This window comes from Sus scrofa, chromosome 2 (assembly GCF_054392235.1).
Source record: "Sus scrofa isolate SSC_HxYL_T2T_F1_AM1 chromosome 2, Sscrofa_HxYL_maternal_Yorkshire_Landrace_v2.0, whole genome shotgun sequence".
Lineage (NCBI taxonomy): Eukaryota > Metazoa > Chordata > Mammalia > Artiodactyla > Suidae > Sus > Sus scrofa.
In genome coordinates, this window is record NC_139384.1 from 67,761,230 (window position 1) to 67,776,973 (window position 15,744).

General features: G+C 52.0%; 1 protein-coding gene across 5 annotated transcripts in view; it reads right to left on the bottom strand.

Moving 5' to 3' along the window:
* NCAN (neurocan) overlaps positions 1–11,415 on the bottom strand; it is a 30,932-nt gene extending 19,517 nt beyond the window's left edge. For all 5 annotated transcript variants that reach the window (XR_014837336.1, XR_014837335.1, XM_085012174.1 and 2 more), the window contains exons 1-6: positions 11,286–11,415; positions 6,687–6,766; positions 5,361–5,780; positions 1,747–1,921; positions 1,509–1,636; positions 722–1,015 (exon numbers count right to left, since the gene is read on the bottom strand). Coding sequence is in view for 3 of the 5 variants with exons in the window: in XM_085012174.1 (XP_084868300.1) it covers positions 722–1,015; positions 1,509–1,636; positions 1,747–1,921; positions 5,361–5,780; positions 6,687–6,759 (1,090 nt within the window). In the remaining 2 variants the exon portion in view is untranslated. The remainder of the gene's footprint in view (positions 1–721; positions 1,016–1,508; positions 1,637–1,746; positions 1,922–5,360; positions 5,781–6,686; positions 6,767–11,285) is intronic.
* Positions 11,416–15,744: the final 4,329 nt, after the last annotated feature.

Genomic DNA, 15,744 nt, shown 5'->3' on the forward strand with positions numbered 1-15,744 from the left:
ACCCCTAGCCTGGGAACCTCCATATGCCGCGGGAGCGGCCCAAGAAATGGCAAAATACAAAAAAAAAAAAAAAAAAAAAAAAAAAAAAGAGAGACAGGTGGTGGGTGAAGCTTAGGCAGTGGCCAACTCTCAGTGGGGCAGGTCAGATCTGGGTCATGGCTTCTCCACCTGGAGGGCAAGTGCCTAATGGGCATGGCCTTCCTACAAAGAGACCCCCCCCCACTTATATGCAAGCCTCAGCTCCTAGGAGTGGAAGTTTGCAGCTTCTGAGGGTGTGGCCCACTCCAAGGCCAAGGGTCACGTCGGTCCCCCTCCATGGGGGTGTGGCCTTGCTCAGTGGGCGTAGAAAGACAAAACATCACTTCCTTCCCAGGGGTGCTCATGGGCTTGGCTCCAGGTAAAAAATGCTCTGGTGGTGGTGGGGGGGTCTTTCAGAGACCTCAGGAGACATATTTCCCACCCACTAAAAGGGACCTCTCTGCCAGGGCTTTGCCTTCTCTGGGGCTTGTCCTCTCCCAGGGCGGGGTTCCTCGACGCGAGTCTCAGCGGCGGGACCTTTCCCTGGGGTATGGTTTACCGCGGAGCAAGTTTTCACCTTCTACCCGGCCTCAACCTCCATTAGAAAGCCAAGCTCCAAAGGGCGTGGCCGTTATCAAGGTCCTTGTCCTTGGGGTGTGGCCACCAAGGGACGCTGCCTCAAGGGGCGTGGCCTCACACACACCTCTGAAGCAGTAGGCATCAAAGCGTTCTCCCGGCGCTGGGAAGCCGGTGCGGTTGGCGAAGCGGTAGACGGTGCGCACGCCCGGGGCTGGGCCCCCGCAGCGCCGACGCGGTGTTTGGATAGGGTAGCGCACACTGCCATCCGCCAGCCAGCCCGGGTCGCACTGGTCCAGGCCCTCATGCCAGGCCAGGTGCAGCTGTCCCACCGAGGCCAGGACTGCGCCCTGGCGGCGGCACTGGGCACGCGCGCCGGCCAGTGTCAAGCGGCGGGCCAGGCCTACGTAGAAGACCTCACCTGCGAAGACACGGGAGAAGGTCAGAGGCATCCAGGGACCCGCCCTTTGTACCTGGGAGGGTGGTCCAACCCCAAATAGCCCTGATCTGGCCGGTTTTGGTTTATGGCTAAATGAGACGATGGCAGTCGCGCTGTGTGCGCCCATCGCCAAAGCATCACTGTCTCATGCAGTGCTAAAAGGGGGCTTCACTTTCTTTTTACAAGTGAGGTAATTCAGGCCCCTGAGCAACTTCAGCTTCAGAGAGAGGGAGGGGCTTCGGGAGGGGGGGTCTCAGTGAGGAAGAAGAAGAGGGGAGTAGGAAGGGGGAGAGGGGGACAGAGGGGGGAGGAGACTCAGAGAGGGGTTGGGGCTTAGGGAGGAGAGGAAAGCTTAAGGCACCGGTGGGCCCAGGTCTTGACTGCAGGTTTAGGAGAGGCAGGGACTTAAGGAAGGATAGGGTTAGGGAGGGTAAAGGGCTCAGGGAAGAGGGTATTCTGCCAGCCTTAGACTTACCTCCTAGTTCACGAGCAAAGCAATAAACATCGTAACGTTCTCGTGGGTCTCGCCTCCCATAGTTCCTCACCCCTGGAAGGCTGCTACGGTCACCATAGCAACCAGGACGGGACTGAGTGATAGGATACCTGACAAGACAGGGTGGGGGTCCTCTCAGATGTGTGCTCCTGGGACTCCCCAAGCACCGTGTTTCTCGAGAGGCTAGCTTTCCATCTCCCTACCCTGTGTACCCCCTCACCGAACTGTGCGGTCAGAGAGCCACCCGGCATCACAGTTGTCAAAACCATCCTCAAAGGCAGCCTGCAGATGCCGCGGGGCTGCAATGGTGGCAGAGCTGAGACGGCAGGCCTCCTGCGCCTCAGTGAAGGTCAGTGCATAGCGATCCTGGGCTGATCGATAGTGGAACACAACACCTGTAGGGAAATATCCAGGACAGGGTGTCTGATTTATGCTGGAATCTTCAATAACAGAACTTTCTCCCGCAAAATGCCCCCACCCACCCAGTCTGATAATAACAGACCCGTTGGCCTATACTGCCCTGTACCGCATCTGTTCACTCAGAACCAGGCATGGAGCTAGGGTGATGGTGGGGAGACAGGTATGCCCCCACTTTATAGATGAGGAAACTGACAATGGCCACAAAGGGCTAGAATTTGTCAAATATTTGCTACATAAAAAGTATTTATAGGGAGTTCCCGTCGTGGCGCAGGGGTTAACAAATCCGACTAGGAACCATGAGGTTGCGGGTTCGGTCCCTGCCCTTGCTCAGTGGGTTAACGATCTGGCGTTGCCGTGAGCTCTGGTGTAGGTTGCAGACGCGGCTCGGATCCCGCGTTGCTGTGGCTCTGGCATGGGCCGGCGGCTACAGCTCCGATTCAACCCCTAGCCTGGGAACCTCCATATGCCGAGGGAGCAGCCCAAGAAATAGCAAAAACACACACACAAAAAAAAGTATTTATAAGCATCAAATCATTGAAATCTTACAACCTTGTGATTATCTCCATTTTCAGAGGAGGAAACTAAGGCTCAGAGAGGTTGAGGGACAGGTCTAAGGCCACATAGCCAGTAAAAAGGGGAGCCAGAATTTATATCCAGGAAGAGCTGACTCCAGAGATAGCATTCTATCTAGTGCTCCTTGGGTCACAGTAGCATGGAGAAGAGTGAGAAAGAGATTCTGCCTTTAATGAATTAAGCACATGCACTGATCTGGGAAGCACAGGCAGCAATGGGCAATCAAATGGAATCACTGAAGACTCCCTGGAGTAGATGACTTGTAAGCCAGGACATAAAATGTCAAATAGGTTCACTGTGACTCAAATTCTGATTTAGGGATGAGAAAGATGGTTGAGCAAGACAAAAAAAATTCAACATTTTGCTCCATCTTATCAAACTGAGAACTCCCAGAAGGCAGCAACTGAGTTTATTATGGCTAGGTCCCTAGCACCAGGCTGACATGTGGTCGCTGCTCAATAAATGTTTGGAGTTCCCGTCGTGGCACAGTGGTTGATGAATCCGACCAGGGACAATGAGGTTGCGGGTTTGATCCCTGGCCTTGCTCAGTGGGTTGAGGATCTGGCGTTGCCTTGGGCTGTGGTGTAGGTCGCAGATACGGCTCGGATCTGGTGTTGCTGTGGCTGTGGCGTAGGCCAGCAGCTGCAGCTCTGATTGGACCCCTGGCCTGGGAACCTCCATATGCCGTGGGTGCTGCCCTAGAAAAGACAAAAAGAAAATGGTAAAAAATATATATATATATTTGGTTGAATGAATGAATAAACCTGGTGGTGGAATTCCCTTCTTTTCACCACTTAGCAGGTTTTTTTTGAGGTTAATTTTGAGAACAAAGGCCTTGGAAAGAGGATGATTGGTTGGCCACCTAAAATATGCAGTGAGATGCTGTTGGGTGGAGAAAGACTGCTCCAGAATATGGGGTGCAGGGACTTTGCCCAAGGCCAACACAGGTTAAGGGAACATGACTTCCCAGCAGGAGTCCACAGGATCTTTTCCATACAACAGTTCATTTACTGCATCATTCATCAAATATCTATTGACCATCTTTTGTGTGCCATGCCCTATCCTAGGACTTTGCTTCAGTAATTTAAAAAATATATACTTTTTGCCTTGTTCACCTTGATCTTGATGGGTTAGGAAAATAAAAACGACAGTGGATATTTCTTTTTTCTTTTTTCTTTTTCTTTTTTTTGTCTATTTAAGGCTGCATCCACAGCATATGGAAGTTCCCAGGCTAGGGGTCGAAATGAAGCTGTACCCGTCGGCCTATGCCACAGCCACGCCAGATCTGACCCACATCTGCCACCCACACCACAGCTCATGGCAGTGCTGGATCCTTAACCCACTGAGTGAGGCCAGGGTTTGAACCTGTGTCCTCATGGATACTGGTCGGGTTTGCTACCACTGAGCCACAACGGAACTCCCGGAGATATTTCTTCTTTTTCTTTTCTTTTCTTTTCTTTTTTTGTCTTTTTGCCTTTTCTGGGGCTGCTCCCGCGGCATATGGAGGTTCCCAGGCTAGGGGTCTAATCGGAGCTGTTGCTGCCGGCCTACGCCACAGCCACAGCAACACGGCATCCGAGACGCATCTGCGACCTACACCATAGCTCACGGCAACGCCAGATCCCTAACCCACTGAGCAAGGCCAGGGATCAAACCCGCAAACCCGTGGTTCCTAGTCGGATTCGTTAATTGCTGAGCCACGATGGGAACTCCAGGAGATATTTCAACAGAAAGAATTTAATACAGAAATTGGTTAAACAGGTAATTGAGGTCTGTTATGTACTTAATATAGATTTTCCTTTTTCTTTTCTTTCAATGTTTTTTGGTTGGTTGGTTGGTTTTTTTTTTTTTTTTTTGGTTTTTAGGGCCACACATGCAGCACACAGAAGTTCCCAGACTAGAGGTCAAATTGGAGCTGCAGCTGTCGGCCTATGCCACAGCCATGGCAATGTCAGAGCTGAGCCACATCTGTGATGTACACCATAGCTCATGGCAACACCAGATCCTTAACCTACTGATCAAGGCCAGTGACTGAACTGTCATCCTCATGGATACTATTTGGGTTCTTAACCTGCTGAGCCACAACAGGAACTCCAATGCATATTTTCAATCTACCTTTTATTCCACTTTATTTTATTTTTGGCCACATTTGTAGCATGTGGAAGTTCCCAGGCCAGGGATCAAATGTGCACTATGGCAGCAACCCAAGCTACTGTAATAGCTTTAACCCACTGCACCATAAGGGAACACCTCAATCTACCCTTTAAAAATAACTTCACTTAAAAAAACCACATATTTATTTTAAAAGTAAATTTGTATTCCTGGAGTTCCCGTCATGGCTCAGTGGTTAAGGAACCCAACTAGTATCCATGAGGACTTGGGTTCAATCCCTGGCCTTGCTCAGTGGTTAAGGATCCAGTGCTGCTGTGAGCTGTGGTGTAGGTTGCAGACGCAGCTCGGATCCCGTGTTGCTGTGGCTCTGGCGTAGGCTGGCAGCTACAGCTCCGATTAGACTCCTAGCCTGGGAACCTCCATATGCCAAGGGTACGGCCCTAAAAAGACAAAAAGACCAAAAAAAATTGTATTCCTATTTTAAATAGGAAGCCAATATTCTTTGTTTTATGTGAAAGTAGGTAACCATGAGATTATGAAATCCTGTAAAGTGCTGCTCTCTCTTAGCTAAGGAGATGTTAAAGAGAAAGGGGTACCATGGAGACTTTCCTCATGGCTCTGTCAGAATAACTGAAAGTGTATCACTGTTCAGGGAGTGATTTCTAAGGTGACATTCAGTGGATGGGATTCCCAGTCCCAGCCTTAGCCCCTCCCCTTCCCCCAACTGACCCGTCACCTCCAGGGGCACCAGGTCCTGCTCATCCTCGATGCCCCTCACCACCTGGCAGCGGTAGAGCCCGGAGTCGCTGGCCCTCAGTGGCCCCAGTAGCAACGTGGCGTTGGCCCGGTGCCGGGGGTAGGCAGGTAGCGACACACGTCCCTGCCAGCCCTTGGCCACTCGAACCACGTTGTCCTTGGCCACTAGGATGGGCAAGTCCTGCCGCTGGCCTGATGCAGTCCGCACCTTGGTCCACTTGATCCGAGGGGCTTCTCGGGCTGCACCTGGCCGTGGCCGCAGGGTGAAGAGACAGGGTAGGGCCACCAACTCTGCCAGTGCAGCCCGCACCGACACAGACCCCACCTTCTGCATGTGGAGCCCTTTCTCGGCAGTGGCGGCAGCAGCAGCAGCAGCGGTGGCGTCCTGTGTGCCTGGGGTGGAGAAGGTGGAGAGAGGGCCTAACTCAGAGGCAAGGACCAGCAGAGACTGCTATTTTCCTGTCTTTACAGATAGGGAGACTGAGGACAGAGAGGTTAGGTTGCCTATGCAACATCATAACGCAGTACACAGATCTGTGATCTGCACCCCAATCTGTGAGCAGAAGGTCAGTAATGGGGTAGAATCCTTTCATAGTTCTGCCTTCAAAGTCCATATCCTGAAGGCCAGGGATGTGACTCTAAGTGCCACTGACTCACTATGTGGCTATGGGAAAGTCACTGTTCTCTGCACCGTGATTTCCCCAAAAGTTAAATGAGAGGCAGCCATTGGAAGGGAAACGGTGTTTGTGGAGTACCTTCTATATAACAGGCACTTTATAAATAGCAATCAGCTCATTTGATTTTCATAACCATCTGCAGAGGTAGCCGTGTCTCATCCTCTTTGGAGAGTTGAGGAAATTGAGGCTCAGAGACATCATCGTATTTGTGTAAGGCCACAAAGCAAATTAGGAGGCATTTCTGAAGTCTGGGTTTTGGACCACCACTGGGGAAATGCAAGGAAGAGGCACACAGACCTTTATTTCTATTGCTCCATCCATGGCAGGCATCACTAATCAATCTTTGCACTATTCTCTCTCTCCCCCCTTTTTTTTCTCTCTTCAGCTCATCTCAGCAAAACAGTGAGAGGCGGGAACCTCTAGCCTCTGCTGGCAAGGACTAAAAATAACCTCTCAGGTGTCTTGTTCGCTTTTGACTGTTCAAAGACTTTTTTCATCTATTCTTGTTTTATTCCCCAGACCAAGCCAGAAAACCAGCAGGACAAGGCTCTCAAGTTAAAAACCTGCCCCATCTTGTCAACTGTCGAGACCCTAACCTCTCCCACCCCAGAAGCCAACTCACCCTGTTCCCCAGCCACAAAGAGCAACATCTGCAGAATCAGGAGGCCTGACACCCAGACAGACATGGCCCCCATCCTGGACCTGAAACAAGATGGAAAGGGAGGAAAGGGTGAACACAACCCTCCTAGACAGTCAACATAAAAGGACCAATTCCCCCCTCTCTGCAGATCTGAAAATGGACTGAGAGGCCAGTGTGTCACTCAAGGTCACACAGTCAGCAATCAAAGGCTGATCCAGGATCTGAACCCAGGATCAGCGACTTCAGAATCCCAGCAGTGAAATCTTTTTTTTTTTTTTTTTTTTTTTTTTTGGCTTTTGTCTTTTCAGAGTGGTATCCATGGCATATGGAGGTTCTCAGGCTAGGGGTCAAATCAGAGCTGTTGCTGTTGGCCTACACCAGAGCCACAGCAACACCAGATCTGAGCCGTGTCTGAGACCTACACCACAGGTCACAGCAACGCTGGATCCTTAACCCACTGAGTGAGGCCAAGGATCGAACACGCAACCTCATGGTTCCTAGTTAGATTCATTTCTGCTGCACCATGACGGGTTTCATTTCAGCAGTGAAATCTTATAGTCAGATTGTGGGTGCAGGAGTAAATCAAACCTGGAGTTGTCCCTCTGCCTGTTCCTTGCTGTGTGACCTTGAGCAAGTAATTTAGCTTCTCTGTGCCTCGGTTTCTTTGCAGGTCAGATGGGGATAATATCAGGTAGTTGGAAGGAATAAATGAGTCAATACAGTCAATACACATAAAATGCTTAGAACTGCCTAGCATGAAGGAGTAAATTTCAGCTGTTATTATTATTATTGACTTTAACATAGCCAAGATCAAAATCCCATTTTTTCAACTTGGGCTTCCAAATCAAATATGGGGCTCCTAGAGGGCAGCAGCCAGTCTCAGACAGCCTGGGATCCCCAGTTCTGGCATCAGGCTGGCCTCCAAGCCAGGCTTTAATCTGGGTTTGCTGACTGACACGATTCTCAGCTTCAATTCCAGGATTTGGTTGTCGCTAAGATTCTATTCCTGGTTTCTGGGATTTTTGAGGCGCTGCCAAGTCCCAGCTGGAGAAAGAGACCTCGCCCTTGCCCACCCCATCTTTCCCATGAATTTGCACTGACTGAGGAAAATGCCTCCTAGGTCCACAGAGAAGTCTGTGGGTCCAGACTTCTATGGGGGTTGTGGCACGAGAGCATGAAGTGGACAAATATTGAGCACTGTCAGCAAGGCCCATTCCAGACACTGGGACACAGACCTCACATTCTTCCAGAGACTAGAAACCTCGGGGTGGTGGCTCCTCCCCAAGGCCTCCTACCCCTCTGGAACCTTGCTCCCCATGCCCCCACCACCAACACCAATGTAGTTCAGAAGGTGGGGCAGGTGGGAAATTAAAAACAGCACCTAAAAATCCAGCCCTTGAACCCTCATCCTGATAAAAGAATAGCCCTGAGAAGGGGAGTGTGAATGGAGTCCAGAATAGGGGACTGTGGGGGACAGCTGCCAGTTCCCAGTTCCCAGAGGCCCCTGAAGGGAGGCAGGCCATGGACCTGTCCGTGGTGCTGAACTCTGGGGCAGCAGGGAGGTGGCACTGCTCACTCTGTCTCCTCCTGGACTTCTTAGGGCAGCACCTCAGAGTCCAGAGAGGGTGAGCAGTCTGCCTAAGACTGCACAGCATGGCAGAAGCCATGTCCTGGAATGGTGCCCTAACTACCAAACTGTAAACCTCAGCAACCTCTGCCTCCATCCAAGGCTGTCCTCATTTCTCCCCCTCAAAACCCTGAGCAAGGGTGGAGCCCCCTGATTCAATGATTCAATGATTCAATGATTCAAAGCCTGGGTGGGTATTACAGGGTGGGGCAGGACTCTGGCTGCACTGCTCCAGGAGAGCCTTAGGAGGGGGCAGTTCAGAGAATTCTCACACATGCACACACACAAATACTCTGTATGATTAAGAGCTCAGACTACATCCACATGACTTGGCTTCAAGCTCTGCCTCTACTCCCTACATGTTGAATGACCCTAGACAGCTGCTTCATCACTCTGTGCCTCAGTTTCTCCACCTGTAAAATGGGGATCACCCGGCACATACCTCATAGTGTTACTGTGAGAATGGAATGAGCTAAGACTTCTCAAGTCCAAGAAATGTGAACTGCTTCTTGTTCACAAAGTCTTGTGTACAAATTCAAATATACAATGGTGGTCCAACAAGGTGACAGCTACAGATTCAGGAGCATTCTACCCTGCTCCACCACACACACGCCCTCCCACACTCACTCCACTCCCTCCAATTGCACCATCATACACCCACACCCCCTCTCTTAAAATACTTCTTCCCCAGGGCGACCAGAGGTGAGCATTTACACAGCTGTCTGGGGCTTGTCCCCTCATTAATAACGCATGAGCCTCATACATATGCAAGTAGGGGCCTGTGGGGCTTTGGGGGAGGGGTGGCCCAGAAGGGGGAAGAGAGAGAAAGAGAGAAAGAGAGAGAGCGTGTCTCCCACTCCCTCACACCCACCTCCTGTTTCAGAAGGCACTGAGTGAGGGTAAGTTTGCCAGCGCGCATTTTTGTGTGTTTGTGCCTGGTTGTGCATTGGAGCGCTATGTTCAGTCAAGAATATCTATGAGGTTGTGCCTTGTTGTGTGTGAAGGTGTACAAGGGCCCAGAGCAGCTCTATGCACTGGGTGGGGTGTAGGGGACCCAATGTAGTCTCTGTATGTACGGGTTCAAGTGTCCCTCAGCAGAGGCTATGAGCACATGTGTGTTTGTGTTACTGGCCTTGGAGTCAGGGCGTAATTGTGTGCATGGGTCTGAGAATGGAACTCCTTGGAGGAGAAAGGAGGCCAGGCTCAGTAAATCATCCCAGGCCACCCCTTGGAGACCTGAACCCTCTGCCAGTGTCTCTCCCATTACTCTCCCAGCTCTGCACACAGACCATGTCTCACATTCCCCTACCCAGGGTCCACACTGCCAATCACATAAAGAGGACCCTTGCTGTACACACAGTACACATGCAGAGCCCCACACTATAGGCTCAGAGCCTAGGAGACACACACTCAGAGATTCAGTGACATTAACAAAGAGAGACAATATGGGCACTTTCAAGGCAGGCAGCATGTCTTCTGCACAAAGACACACACCCTTATATGGGGAGTCTCAGGCTCCCCATATAAATCCCTAGATGAGACCACTCTGTCAGATACAGTTCCTCACACACATTACTACAAACCCCTGACACAGACTGGCTGGATAAATTGTAGCCTTAGTGACTGGTGGGCACACATCATTTTGCAACCTGGTGACGTGGCCCCCCACACAAGTTTCCTGACAAAGACACAACCTTGGTCACTTTGGACTCACAGAGGACCCCAGCCTCTCCATAAACACACACCGTCTCCCAGCATGTGGTAGACACACACACACAAAGTCCCCACCTCCTGGGGGGGGGGCACCTTCCATTTGGGAATGTCCACAAGCCTGCAAGGCTGTTAGGTTCTGGGGTCCCACTGTCTGTTCAGTCCTCCCTCCCTGCCCTTCCCCCACCTCCCCTGCTGGGGCCCAGCGCCAACCCTCTCCTCAGCCTGGCTGTCTCCCATTAATGCTGGTGAGAGGAACAAAGCCCTGAGCACAGGGATGGGGGTTGCTCCTGCCCAGGCTGGGCCTGGGGTCCCAGCCCCCTACTTCCCAGCACCTGTGCCCCTAAACCAATCCAGGACTTCCGCATGCATCCATATGGACAGATGGAAGTGAAGGGATATAGCAAGGGTCTGTTTCTCTCTGTGAGGACATAGCCAGATGGGGAAGTACTGGGGGTGGCTCCTCTTTTGGGACTGGGTGCCCTTTACAGGTCCTGGGGTTCCATAACTGGGGGCTTAAAGGGAGCTCTCACCCAGCATTCACCTGGGAGAGCCAGTGTGCTCCCTGGGAGAAAGGACAGCACCCCAACTCCAGGTCCCAGGGAACAACAGGAACCACCTTGGGATGGGGCCCCCCAGAGCCTCCTCCCTGAGTCAGGATATGGTGACAAGACCTGAGCCAAAAGGACAGAGAGACCGCAGGGCCCCCCTTCCTTGGTCACTCTCAGACCAGACCCCCTTCCATGGGCTCAGACTTGTCTGGGGGGCCCCCTCCCTCTGCAGTCCAGCTTGGAATCCTCCATTCATTGGCAAATTGGGAATCCCCACTTAAAATCTTGGGGTGTCTCAGCTCAGACATCGGGGTTCCCTCTTCCAGAGTGCCCCACACAGCTTGTGGGTGTCCCCAGCTCCTCTCTCAACTCGGGGTACCCCTTTCTAGCCTTGGTTCCCAGTGCCTCCTCCCCAGTTCTAAGACCCACCCCCAGTCCGGCCCCCTCCCCATTGCGGGGTCATCTCTGCATTTCCAGGACAACCTTACCCCCAAATCCGAATCCCCTTGATATTTCCAAGCCCCCATCCAGTTTACGTTCCCTCCCCAACCCGGGGCTCCCCTCCCCCTTCAGCCCCCTCCCCATTCTGGGGGCTTCTCTCTGATCCCAGGCTCCCTCCTCAATCTCAGGCTCTATTTCAATTCCGGAGGACCTCTTCCTCCACGCGGCCCCCTCCCCACGACGGACCCCCACCTGGCTCCTAGCTCGGACGCATCCCGGGGCGGTCGACGGGCACAAAGGACGCTCCGGCTGGGCTCAACACGCGCCAGGTCCACCCCTGCGCCCTGCGCTCTGCTCGCCCCAGCGCCGCCTCAGCGCTTATAAAGGGGCTGCGGGGCTGCTCTGCGCATGCGCCTCTGTCAGCCGGAGGCCTCCGACTGCGCGAGGGAGGGGGCTCTCCCTGCCTAAAACCCCCTCTCTACTCCTACGACCCCTCACTTACCCAGGAGAAGACTGCGCCTGACTCCATCACATTCGCTTCGCCTTAGGTACCACGCTAAGTGTCCCCAGACGCTCCACCATGGGGCCTGCCCCATATTACAGATGGGGAAACTGAGCCCCAGGGAGACAAGTTGCTCCCAAGGTCACACAGAGGGGAAAGGCGGAGATGGGATTCCAATCCTGGCCTGCCTGTCTCTCCAGGGCTCATACCTGAAGCAGATTTGGTTACAGTTATTGTTTTGGCTACAGAGAGGAAGCTGAGGCTCAGAGAGGATAGAATGCCCCATGGATCACACAGCTGGTAAGAAACTTGCAGAATCAGAGCCCAGGTGGGTCACACCCAGAGCTGTTTCTGCCATCTCCAGTCAGACCTAGTATTCATTCATTCATTCCCTTGTCTAGTCAGATTTTTTGGAGCACTGGCTGCAGACCAGGTATTGTTGTTACAGAAATACTTTTGCTTTGAGCAGAGGGGATGTGCATGTCTTTGCAGAGGCCCCCACTCTTAAAAAGTCTACAGTGGAATATTATTCAGCCATAAAAAGGAATGAAGTACATGCTGCAACATAGATGTACCTTGAAAACCTTATGCTGAAAGAAGCCAGACACAAAAGGTCACAGTATGAGTCTGTATTTATGAAATGTTCAGGACAGACAAATCCAGAGGGAGAGAGTAGATCAGTGGTTACCGGGTACTGGGGGAGGGGGGATGGGAGTGACTAAAAATGGGCACAGGGTTTCCTTTGGGGTTGATGAAGATGTTCTAGAACTGGATAGTGGTGATGGCTGCACAATAATGTGAATATACTTAATGCCACTAATTATATGCTTTCATACGGTAAATTTTATGTTCTGTGCATTTTACCACAATGAAAAATGGAAGTGAGGGAGGACAAAAACTTAAAGAGATCAGCTGCTTCCCAGCTTGCCTTCCTTCCCAGGGTCTTAGTCTCTCAGCATTGAGAATGGGCTGCACTGGGTGGAGGGTCTCCACATGCCATCTATGTCCTGCATCTGTGTGTGTGTGTGTGTATGTGTGTGTGCTGAGGGTGGGTGTCAGTCTGGTGGGGGGACAGACAGAGAACAAGATGGTCTTGGCATCCTGGTTACCAAAAAGTGGGTGGGGAGCCTGTCATGGCTCAGCAGAAACGAATCTGACTAGCATCCACGAGGACGCAGTTTCAATCCTTGGCCTTGATCAGTGGGTTAAGGATCCGGTGTTGTCATGAGCTGTGGTGTAGGTCACAGATGCAGCTCGGATCTGTCGTTGCTGTGGCTGTGGCTGTGGCTGTGGCTCCAGCTCCAATTCAACCCCTAGCCTGGGAACCTCTATATGCCATGGTGAGGCCCTGAAAACAAAAAGGGGGGTAGGAATGAATGAAGGATGAGGAAAGTCTTCATAGATGCCAATGCACTTTTTTTCTTTTGGGCCGCATATGGAAGTTCCCAGGCCAGGGATCAAATCCAAGACGCAGCTGCCACCTATGCCACAGCTGTAGCCAAGCCAAATCCTTAACCCAGTGTACCACAGCAGGATCTCCACCCTGGAACATCTTTAAGTGTTAGCCCATCAGACTGCTGTTCTGAGGGTGGGAGTGGTGGCCCTAGGGGCCAAAATGAAACCCTGGGGATCTAGGCTTACTGTCCAATTCCTCATCACAGAAGAGGGATGGAGGTCAGGGAACACACTGATGTGTCTTCAGGTGACAAGTAGTGAGGCAGGAGTCTGGATGTGGTTGTGTGATGTGTGTGGGAGCTGCAGCTTGGCCTTCACAAGTCCAGAGTTCAAAACTCCTCTCTGTCACTCCTAACAGTTTGACTCTGGGCTAGCCATTTTGTCCTTTTTTTTTTTTTTTCTTGGCTGCACCCACAACATGTGGAAGCTCCCTGAGGGTTGTGCCACAACAGTGACCTGAGCCACAGAGTGACAATCCCAGATCCTTAACCCACTGTGCCACCTGGGAACCCCTCATCTTTCTATGCTTTAGTTTCCCTGTCAAAAACAGGAATAATTTGGAGTTCCCATTGTGGCGCAGCAGAAACGAATCCAACTAGGAACCATGAGGTTGCCGGTTCAATTCCTGGCCTCTCTCAGTGGGTTAAGGATCTCGCGTTGCCATGAGCTGTGGTGTAGGTTGAAGACTCGGCTCGGCTCTGGCGTTGCTGTGGCTGTGGTGTAGGTTGGCAGCAACAGCTCCAATTAGACCCCTAGCCTAGGAACCTCCATATGCTGTGGGTGTGGCCCTAAAAAGACAAAAAGACAAAAACAAACAAACAAACAAACAAAAAACAGGGATAATTGGAGTTCTTGTCATAGCTCAGCAGTAACGAAGCTGACTAGTATCCATGATGGTTTGGGTTCAATCCCTGGCCTTGCTCAGTGGGTTAAGAATCCAGCATTGTGGTGTAGGCCACAGACACAGCTCAGATCTGGCATTGCTGTGGCTGTGGTGTAGGCTGGCAGCTGTATCTCTGATTTGATCCCTAGCCTGGGAACCTCCATATGCTGCAGGTGCCTAAAAAGAAAAAAAAAAAAAAAACCCTCCAGGGATAATTAAGAGTAACCACTTTATAGGGTTTCTGGGTGAAGGAAATAGGAAGTAAACACACAAGCTGGGGGCTACTATCATGCTGCTATCCATTTTCCAGCTGGGGAAGCTGAGGCTCAGCAAAACAGGACCACTTGCCTGAGGTTATACAGTATGGGTAAGAGCCAAGTGGGACCCCAGGTCTGTGGTTTCAAAATCAAACTGATCCCCACCTTGACTCTCCCCATCCCTCCACTCCTACCTCCTCCCCACTCCTTGGCTCCCCTGGCTGGTGCCAGGGCTGAGCTTAGCGGGGGCTAGCCTGGGGCCTGGGGGTGGGCTGTTGCTGGGGGCTTGAATGAGGCAATCTTGCCTGGGAATCTGCTGGGCTCAAAGAGCTATTTATAGGCTTGCACTGGGAATGGGCCACCCCCCCCCCCAGTCCTGAATGCCCTCTCTGTCCCCCCTACACTGGGACCCTGGCCAGGGCTGCTGCGCATGGGGGAAGGGAGCAGGGAATGAGGCTGGTGGGCCAGAACAGGAGCAAGGAGGCAAGATCCTCCAAGAGAGCTGGGTCTCAGAGGTGGATAGTGTTCCCCCAGATCCCTCTCACACACCTAAGGTGACACAGAGACAGGGCACATGCAACCACATTCACATCTGTCACGAACAGTGTCACCAACAACCACTGATACAGAGTCATCCCAGACCCACAGTGTCAGCAGAGGCAGCTCATATATAACTATACTTGGCCAGGCCACATAGAAGTCACACGGACCATGCATGTCACCTGGCCACACACAAGTCATGCCTGCTGCACAACCAAACTCACAGCTGTGAGCCTGGCTGCACCTAGGGTCCCTTCAGACTCAAACACACCCATTGCTGTGCATACCCACCGAAACTTTGCCTTCCTGGTAGCCACAAACAGCCCACATTTGACACGTGCTGTTTACACCCAACCGCATTTACAGCTGCAGGCATACCTATGGACAGACAGCACCAGACTGTGATCCCTTGACACCAACGGTCCGCTCGGGACCTGACTCAGTACAGCCACTCATGCTCACCACTCAACATACCCAGTCCCGAGTCATGGTCCTGGGTGTGCCTGTGTGAGCTCAGGCCCGTCCCTTCATGCTTGGCAGTCCCCTCCCATGCTCACTGTCACTGTCACCTCCACTTACCTGGCTTCCAGGCTTCCAGGCTCTCAAGCTCACCTGCTACCAGGACTGACAAGTCCAGTTGGAAACAAGTGAGCATCTGTTAACTCTAAGCTGAGCCCCGTGGGAACAATGCCAACTCCAAATCAGATCTGGACCCGCCCCATAGGGGACTGCCAGCATGGGAGATCCTGTCATCCTCACCCCTACAGACTCTCTAGGCCAGGGCCACGATTATACTTATTTCCCAAGGGGAAACCAAGGGTCAAAGCTATCTGAGGGCCTTTCCTTGTCCCACTCAGAGATAAGAAACCCATAGGAAGTAGGACCCGTCTTCTGCCATGAGCATGGTTGCCTGCCCAGAGAGTCCCTGCTAACCCATACTTGCTGTGTGACTTCTGTAAATCCCTGACCTTCTTTGAGCCTCCAATGCCTCTTCTGAAAAATGCAGAACGCAACTCCTTGGAGAGGACTCCAGAGTTAGATTGGGGTTTGAATCCCAGTTTTCCTGGGTGGCTT